This window comes from Berghia stephanieae, chromosome 14 (assembly GCF_034508935.2).
Source record: "Berghia stephanieae isolate SIO BIC M18660-M18661 chromosome 14, UCSD_Bste_1.3, whole genome shotgun sequence".
In the NCBI taxonomy this organism is placed as follows: Eukaryota; Metazoa; Mollusca; class Gastropoda; order Nudibranchia; family Aeolidiidae; genus Berghia; species Berghia stephanieae.
The window spans coordinates 19,784,443-19,794,442 of NC_088373.1; the positions used below are offsets into that span (position 1 = coordinate 19,784,443).

Sequence of the window (10,000 nt, forward strand, 5' to 3'; positions counted from 1 at the left end):
GGTCGAGGTTAGTGCAGCTGCGCATTGAGCTGGGCATTGAGCTGGACATTGAGCTGGACATTGAGCTGGGCCCGTCCTGGCATTCTCTAAGGATGTGCTCCGATGCATCTTCTGCTCTGGGCATCCACATGCTTCATCTAAAAAAAAAAAAGAAAGAGCAATATCCACTAACTGTGCTCAAAGCGCTTTACAAGAGGTCCCTGGTCAACAGCAACATTTAACATGTAGGACGGGACATGACGCCTGTTTGGCGATATTACAATTTTTCGGACAAAGACAACGCTGTTAACGGCCAGGTGCTCATTTTACACCTGATTACGGTGAGAGAATGTGAGTAAAGAGCCTTTGCCAAGGACTCAATATGCGCCGAGCGAGGCTCAAACCCCAGGACCTTCCGATCCGAAAGCGAGTGTCATACCACTAGACCACACAGCCGCACATTTAACCATTTGAAACCCAGTAAGGCACCAAAAAATTGTGAAATTTCAAATTGAACATTGGTTACATTTCTTTGGAAATTGTGTGGCTGGCTGAGAAAACCCAGAAAGATGCGCAAATTTCAGAAATTGAGTTATATATTTGCAGTAGTGTAAACACATCTTTCTGATCATTTTCCACTCAAACATTTTTTTCCACGTCTATTAGAACCCAAGTTATGAATTTCTTTTTCTGGATAAAATTTGTAGCTATGGGAAACACTTTATCTTTGATTTTGGCTCATATCTAAAAAAAATTGGAGCTTGCTGCATCTTCCCCGGTTTTCTCAGCCAGCCTCTCAACTGTTTAAGATTTTTCTTCTTCTTCTTCTCCTCCTCCTCCTCCTCCTCTTCTCCTCCTCTCCCCATCCTCCTCCTCCTCCTCCGCCTTCTTCTTCTTCTTCTTCTTCTTCTTCTTCTTCTTCTTCTTTTTCTTCTTCTTCTTCTTCCTCACAATTGTTATCAAAGCACGACGGCTACAAAGAGAAGATTTGAAGACCCTTTCTTTACCTCTTAACCAATTCGTTCACTGCCGTATTCTGGAAAAACTTCGTATTTTAAAAAATTTGGCCAGAAAACTAGTCCTTCAAAAATATCGATCTATTTAATCGACTCTCATCTTCGAAAAAAAATCTCTCAAACCTGGGACTTCGCGAAGTCTTCATTTAAGTTCTTATTTTTTGCCAAGATGAGAGTCCTATAAATCGATCGATATTTGAAGGACGAGTTTTCTGGCCAAATTGTTAAATAATATATTTTATTCTTCCAGGGTACGGCAGTTAACTGTACATCTACGTGGTCTAGTGGTATGACACTCGCTTTCGAATTGGAAGGTCCTGGGTTCGAACCTCGCTCGCTCAACGCATCGTTGCGTCCTTAGAGTCACATTCTCTCACCGTACTCAGGTGTAAAATGAGTACGTGGCCGTTAACAGCGTTGTCTTTGTCCGAAAAAAAATGTAATATCGCCTAACAGGCGTTTATGTCCCGTCCTACATGTTAAATGTTGTTGTTGACCAGGGACCCCTTGTAAAGCGCTTTGAGCACGTTTAGTGGATATTGCTCTATATAAAAGCTCAATTTAAAAAAAAAATTTAACTGGATAGACGATACGATAATATATTATAGTACGATTCTTGACTGAAATCGGGAATTTATTGACCTCGAGCAAACACTTCGCTAACTCGGGTGTTTCGACCCTCGGATCGATATCATTGTATATATCGATTAAATATCGTTCTATTATTAGTTTTTACAATATTATAATTAACGTGTTCTAAATCGACTTGAAGTTATTTAATATTTTACTTCTTCTTCTTCTTCTTCTTCTTCTTCTTCTTCTTCTTCTTCTTCTTCTTCTTCTTCTTCTTCTTCTTCTTCTTCTTCTTCTTCTTCTTCTTCTTCTTCTTCTCCTCCTCCTCCCCTCCCCTCCCCCCATCCCCTCCCTACCCCTCCCCCTCCTCCTTCTCGTGGTCGTCGTCCTCCTCCTCCTCCTACTCCTCCTCCTCGTCCTTCTTCTTCTTCTTCTTCTTCTTCTTTCTTCTTCTTCTTCTTCTTCTTCTTCTTCTTCTTCTTCTCTTCTTCTTCTTCTTCTTCTTCTTCTTCTTCTTCTTCTTCTTCTTCTTCTTCTTCTTCTTCTTCTTCTTCTTCTTCTTCTTCTTCTTCTTCTTCTTCTTCTTCTTCTTCTTCTTCTTCTTCTTCTTCTTCTTCTTCTTCTTCTTCTTCTTCTTCCTCCTCCTCCTCCTCCTCCTCCTCCTCCTCCTCCTCTTCGTAACGTCAAACCTTCTACTCATCCGGTTCCAATATCATTGGAAGTGTGCATGTAACCAGTCCTTAGGAGGACTAATAGTAAATGAAAAGGTTACATAAAGGCGACATAACTATTTCAGTAGCAGGATGTATAAGCAGATTCTTAGGATTACGGGACGTCAAAGAACGAGACTGTATTATCTTTATTGACAAACCAGCATATCATATTTAGACTAGAAAATTAGATGCCGTCATTCTGAAACCAAAAATTCAATTACACAAGGTATGTATTATCCAGTCCTCCGTATGACTGGTTTTACACTTCCAATGAGATTGGCACCAGCTTGTTGCCTAATAGTTTATAGTCTGATATAGAATATAATGAAAACTAATTCCCAATTAGGCAACAAACTGGTTCCAATCTCATTGGAAGTGTAAAACCAGTCTTATGGAGGACTGGATATTCTTCTCTATCAGAGTATAAACATTTATAGTTCCACTGAATTGTGTGGACTGGTGAGATTGATCTGGAGGGTAGAACTGATAGCTATTTTACTTTAATACATCTTAATTAACACTTGCTTACCGGAGTACCGCCTCCCTACAGAGGTTGAATGTCATGAAACGCCATTCTTCACACTCAAGGGCCATTACCTTAGCTTACCGGAGTACCGTCACCCTACAGAGGTTGAATGTCATGGAACGTCATTCTTCACGCTCAAGGGCCATAACCTTAACCTTACCGGAGTTCCGTCTCCCTACAGAGGTTGAATGTCATGGAACGCCATTCTTCACGCTCAAGGGCCATTTCCGAGCAGTCGATTATCTTTTTGCCAGTTGGTTCCTCCATATTTCCTTTCCAGGACTTCCTTGGTTTTCCCCGTGCCTTTCTGTCAGACACTTTTCCTTCTAGCACTGATTTTTGGATGGGGTTGTGTCTCCGAACACATTCTTAACACATTCTTCTAAAATTATTCGTCTAAAACCTTTCATTGTAATTGTAAGCACAGTGTATAGGGAATGAGATTTGCGGAAAAGTAGCGTCCCTTGATTGGACGTCACCGGCGGAGAAGTTATTAGAGAGAGAACGTCGTTGGGTTGTGCGCATGTGTCTCTCGTCCTCGCTTCCGGTGAAAGCGGCATGAGACACTTCACCGGAAGCGAGGACGAGAGAGACGCATGCACAAAACCAGTCGGCGTTCTCTCTGTAAGGTGATGTCCGATCAAGGGACGCTACTCTCGCTTTCAGATCGTAAGGTCCTGGGTTCGAGCCTTGCTCGCTCGGCGCATCGTTGTTCCTTGGAAAAGACTATTTACTCACATTCTCTCACCGTACTAAGGTGTACAATGAATACCTCGCGATTGACAGCAATGTCTCTGTCCAAAAAAATATTGTAATATCGCCTAACAAGCGTCATGTCACGTCCTTCATGTTAAGTGTTGCTGTTGACCTGGGACTCCCTTGTTAAGCGCTTTGAGCATGTTTAGTGGCTATTGCTCTATATAAATGTCAATTTGTTTGTTTGTTTACAACCAATGGTTCCAAAGATATGATTAATTTCACAAATTCCATCGGCAGAAACCTCCATAAATTTATATAAATATTAATGTGAAACTGATTGTAAGCTTCAATTTAATTACAAAAACAGATCAAATGAACGTTTCGGGTTTCCCCTTTTTCAACAAAACATCCTGTTTCATCCTGTTATAACGATCAAGGGGAAACCCGAAACGTTCATTTGATCTGTTTTTGTAATTAAATTGAAGCTTACAATCAATTTCACATTGATATTTATTTCTTCGAGCTTCGAGCAGCAAAATTTACATAAATTTATATATGAATTTGGTGAGTTAGTTTTTAATTGATATAATTTTGATTGGAGAGAAAGATAAAGGAAGTAGAGTAAATGTGACTCATATGTTATAAGGGAACAACACAAAACAAACGACGTTTCGGCATTTGGCCTTTTTTTCAAGTAAACACAATATAAATGTTTATAAGTGTGTACTTGAAAAAGGCCGAAGGCAGAAATGTCATTTGTTTTGTGTTGTTCCCTTAATTATATGGGTCAAATTAACTCACCTTCCTTTATCTTTCTCTCCATTTTATTGACTTATTTATTAGGGACCTCTAGACGTCTAGGTAGTTTGTTTTTTTTTAATTATTTTTTTTGTGTGTTTTTAAAAAAATATATTTTTGCATGGTTTATGATGTCAATTGGATTCAATAGTGTGATGTCACGTCGCCCAGCAACGGTGCACAGCGTGGTTCTAAACAAAGAAAATCGGTACTTGTTATTCTTCATGCTGGCTAGAACTTCTCATATGTCTTGTGATCAGAATGTGTAAAAGTCAAAACATGATCAGATTTATAATGGGTTTTTTTTTTCTACTATGGATACGCTTTTATGCTCGTCGGAGAAATATTTCATAAGGGCGCCCGCCATTGTTCCGATAGTTTAGATCCAGTTACTAAGTTACCATGCGTCATTACGAGGGAAGTGACGTCACGACTGTTGAAGCCAATTATTATCTGGTATTTTAAAATCTGAACTTTTCCCCCTTTCTTTCACAAGGTATTAAATGTCTTTGACCTAAGCAGCAACCCATAGTTAAGTGTGTTATGTTATGTTATGTTATGTTATGTTATGTTATGTTATGTTATGTTATGTTATGTTATGTTATGTTATGTTATGTTATGTTATGTTATGTTAATCAATTGTTTGTTGTTTGTTTGTTTTTTCTAGGGTCAATCATGTTCCAGCCCAAAGAGCACACAAATTCAATACCTAGGCGGGACCAGACCCACAGATCCTGAGACGGACAACAGGATAGGTAATAATTATTGCATATCATAGCAATTCTGTAGATCTATATGTCACCATAGATAGAAGAAAGCTAAGCTACAGTTGTATCCAGTCTCTTTGATGCCACTAAAACAACTTTAAAAGACCTCCCCCCCCCCCCTCCCAAATAAACTTGAGTGTTTATATAGCGCTATATCCACTAAACGTGCTCAAAGCGTATTCTATGTGGTCTAGTGGTATGACACTCGCTTTAGGATCGGAAGATCCTGGGTTCGAGCTTCGCTCAGCGCATAGTTGAGTCCGTGGAAAAGGCTCTTTACTCACATTCTCTCACAGTAGTCAAGTGTAAAATGAGTACCTGGCCGTTTACAGTATTGTCTCTGTCCAAAAGAAATTGCAATATCCCCTAACAGGCGTCATGGAACAGACTCTTTACTCACATTCTCTCATCTAACTCATGTGAAAAATGAGTACCTGGCCGTTATCAGCACAGCATTGTCTCTGTCCGAAAAAAAATATATAATATCGCCTAACAGGCGTCATGTCCCGTCCTACATGTTGAGTGTTGCTGTTGGCCAGGAACCCCTTTTAAAGCGCTTTGAGCACGTTTAGTGGATATTGCACTATATAAAAGCTCAATTTAAATATTGCATATCATAGCAATATGATTCAATAGTCTAATGACACGTCCGCCCAGTAACCAGCAGCTTGGTTCTAAACAAAGAAAATCTGTACTTTTTATTCTTCATGCTGGCTAGAACATTTTCACATGTCATGTGATCAGATTGTATAAAAGTCAAATCATGATCAGGTTTTCTCCTCTGGATACACTTTTTTTTTTTGGGAGAAGTACTTCATAAGGGTGTCCGCCATTGTTCCGATAGTTTAGAACCAGTTATTAAGTTACTATGCGTCATTACTGCAACTGACAGTCCATAATGGCTAAAATATTAACCCTCTCGTTACCAACTACAGGAAAATCGTCACATTCGTTACGATACAACCTACATTTTTCTGATCCAAATTTCTCTCGTACATCATAAAATTTAAAGAAAATGAACAGTGTGTTGTAGAGCATGTTTTGCTAAAGAAATTATGTATCGTAAGAACTTACTGCTATTGTGTTTGAGTGATAAAAAGTCTATTCTTGTGTTAGTTGGGTGTGAAGTTTTGGGGAAAATCCCGAAAATGGCTGGTAGGGACAGAGTTAAGTGAAAGGTGCTGTGTAACTACGGAAGTCTTGCCTAAAATCAACGTGATCTATTTTTTCCGACGTGCACTTATTTGCAGGTCTGATAACCCAATTCCTTATGGGTTCATTGTTATAATGGACATCTCCAAAAAAAAAATGACGCAAAATATTGTCCATTACCACTAACAATGTTAAACTAGGCCCATAAGTGGGTTCGGATGTCAGACCTGCATAATATATGTAAACGTCGATTTTGTCAAGTACAACAATATAAAATCAAGTCCGTAATTACGTTCGGCTATCAGACCTGTCAATATGTGCACTTGTGTTTATTGAACTCTCACTGAAAATGTTGATTTTTTTTTCTTTATTTTTCTTCCTCCGTGATAGGGTCACACGCAAAAAGCAATGACGTCATTGCTACTGGCCAACAGGAAACGACAGCAAATAACAATGACGTCATCAAGAATGGCGTCTTGAAGTCGAACAAGAAAAATGACGAGAAGACGACAAGAAATGAAAAACAGAATGATGACGTCATTAAAGATGGCGCCCGGAACGTGAAGGACCATCGAAATGGAGACATTTTGAAAAAGGATGATGGGAAAAAGCACATAATTGAAAAGGGGGAGACTTCGTTAGACTTTGGTTTAAAAACTGATGCTCGACTGGAAAAACGCGAGCAGTTGATAGACGTCAAATACAAACGTTAGTATTCATTTATTTTCTTTTATTGATAATGGTGGTGATGATGATGGTGATGATGATGATGGTGATGATGATGATGATGATGATGATGATGATGATGATGATGATGATGATGATGATGATGATAAATCTTTGGCGGTTAAAAAAGTAATTTGTTATGAATTTTTTTTGGTTTGGTATTTTGTCATTACTCAATGTCCTCTATGTGGAGCTATGTGGTCTTGTGGTATGACACTCGCTTCCGGTTTGGAAGGTCCTGGCCTCTCTCGGCGCATAGTTGATCCTTGGAGAAGGCTCTTTATTCACATTCTCTCACCTTACTAGGGTGTAAAATGAGTACCTGGCCGTTAACAGCGTTGTCTCTGTCGGATAAAAAATGTAATATCGTCTGACAGGCGTCATTTCTCGTTCTACACGTTACATATTGCTGTTGATCAGGGACCCCTTGTAAAGCTCTTTGAGCACATTGAGTGGATAGTGCACTATATAAAAGCTGAAGTTTTTTTTTTTTTTAATGCAATAGTAAAAATCTGAGTGACGTGTTGGTCCGTTATACTTCCGGATGGCAATGTTGTGAATTCCTTAGCCAAGCGCATACTATCTATTAAGGCATTGGCTAAGATTATTTAATTTTTCTATCGTTTCTTTTATTCTTCTACAGATATTGTGGCTTTGTTTCACGAGAAATGTGCCAATCAAGATGTAGTGCCTTACGAGCGCATTCCCTCTATAATGGTTTGTTTGGATGACGTATCGGACGACAGGAAATATGAACTGATGGAGGAAAACAGTAAGTCGATCACTCGCCATTGTGCTTTGTGGCCTTGAGCAAGTCACCCACCTCCCTCTAGCTCAAATTGCGGCGCTGCACTGCGGCTGACGCCTGGGTTATTATTCCAGTCTTCCCTTGGAAATAGACCCTAGAGAAAAAAAAGGTCCCCCTTTGGGATTAATAAAGAGAATTTTGTTTTGCTTTTGATTTTTATTTATTTATTTATGTATTGTTTTTTGTTGTAGTTGAAATTTGAAACAAGTACCCAAAAATGCTTTCAGTCTTTATTATTTAATTTCCTCTTTCTTCAGTGGACGGTCACATTGTCGTGTCCCAGCATATTATAAGCTTATTGGAATCCAGTATTTGAATTTTAAACTACTCAACTATCTGGTCTAGAGGTATGACACTCGCTTTCGGATCGGAAGGTCCTGGGTTCGAGTCTGGACTCGAGCCTCGCTCGGCGCAAAGTTGAGTCCTTGGAAAAGGCTCTTTGCTCATATTCTCTCACCGTACTCAGGTGTAAAATGAGTATCTGCCCGTTAACAGCGTTGTCTCTGTCCGAGAAAAAAAATTTGTACTATCGTCTAAAACGCGTCATACCCCCTCCTACATGTTTAATGTTGCTGTTGGACAGGGACCCCTTGTAAAGCGCTTTGAGCACGTCTAGTGGATATTGCGCTATATAAAAGATCATTAAAAAAAACCCAAACTATTCAGAAGGTTTTCTGTCATTATTATTCTTTAATTTTCTTTCTTTCAGTGGGGTGAATTTTAATTAAGACTAGGGCTAGAAGCGATCTTTTTTGGGGGTCGTGGTAGCGTCACGATCTCCCCGGCCAGGCAGAGTTGTCATACCAGTAAGGTCGCGGGTTCGACTCCCCATCGCCGCCGAGAATTTTATTTTTATTCTCTATTGTCTTCTGGCGCTTTCCTACTCACTTCATTTTTCTCTTTTAGTGGACGGTTTGAGCTACGAGACATTTTTGGACATTGTATTGGAATGCCAAGAGCATTTCTACGATGAAATGATGGCCGCTTTCAAGTCCTTTGACAGGGGAGCCAAGGGCCACATTAGCTTGGATGATCTCAAGGTTGATGACAAACTTTACCTGTGTTTGTTTTGGCATCATCATCATCATCATCATCATCATCATCATCATCATCATCATCATCATCATCACCATCATCATCATCATCATCATCATCATCATCATCATCATCATCATCATTATTTTAAGATATACTTCTTTTCATAGAAATATATACATATATATATATATATATATATATATATATATATATATATATATATATATATATATATATATATAAGTATGTATATATTGACGTAATTCAGCCCTTTGTTATTCCTTTCAGATAGCCACTTTAATGATTAGTTCTCATTAACATAAATCAGTCTATAAACGATAAAGGTTGCATAGATTGTTGTATGTTGTTATGTTTTATCCGGCTGGCGGATGTTATGAAGATTTTACCTAAACGCATAACATCAATAGTGTGATATAAAAAATAACTGGTTCCAATCTCACTGGAAGTGTAAAACCAACTCATCCTTCGGACTGGATAGACACTTCGTGGAACTGATCTTCTGGTTTCGGAGTGACGGCATCTTACTTTTTAATCTAAATATTATTATTTTATGCTGGTCGTCCATAAAGATCATCCATCCGCGCTCTTTTACGTCCCGTATTCGCTGCCCGAATAGTTAAGTTATGCTACCTTATGATTCAATAATATGCGTGCTATTCATTATTTGTCCCCCGAAGGACTGCTGGTTACGTAGGCTACACACTTCCAATGACTTTGGAACCGGAAGTGAATAAAGTGTGACGTCACGACTCCTCTGTCCTATAAGATGGGGAGGGGGGGGGGGGAGCTCTGTCGAAAAGCAAAACTAACGTTAAAATACTAGGTGTGCAAAATTGCCAGATTAATCAGGCCAAAAAATGTCAGACAAGGCACAAGTCGTGACGTCACTTCCCTCGTAATGACGCATTGTAATATATATATATATATATATATATATATATATATATATATTATATGTCTTTCCCAAGGTTATATTACTTAATTTGGGAGAGTCTTTAGACGACGGAGAAATCAAGAAAATGATGACGGAAGCAGATACTGATTGTGACGGGGTGCTCAATTTTAAAGGTAAAGTATAACGTTAAGAGGGGGGGGGGGGGGGGGGGTCCCCGATAGATCAGTTGGTAGAGCACTCGCTTCACACGCACAGCGGCCAAGATCGATCCCGGGTGCAGTCGAGATTT

The 10,000-nt window shown here is 39.2% G+C and overlaps 1 protein-coding gene across 1 annotated transcript in view; it reads left to right on the forward strand.

Moving 5' to 3' along the window:
* The window catches only part of LOC144959727 (uncharacterized), a 19,330-nt gene that overhangs the window by 6,980 nt on the left and 2,350 nt on the right, over nt 1-10,000 (forward strand). The window contains exons 2-6 of the mRNA XM_078892408.1: nt 4,972-5,059; nt 6,614-6,931; nt 7,593-7,721; nt 8,664-8,797; nt 9,785-9,884. Of these exons, the coding sequence (XP_078748534.1) occupies nt 4,972-5,059; nt 6,614-6,931; nt 7,593-7,721; nt 8,664-8,797; nt 9,785-9,884 (769 nt within the window). The remainder of the gene's footprint in view (nt 1-4,971; nt 5,060-6,613; nt 6,932-7,592; nt 7,722-8,663; nt 8,798-9,784; nt 9,885-10,000) is intronic.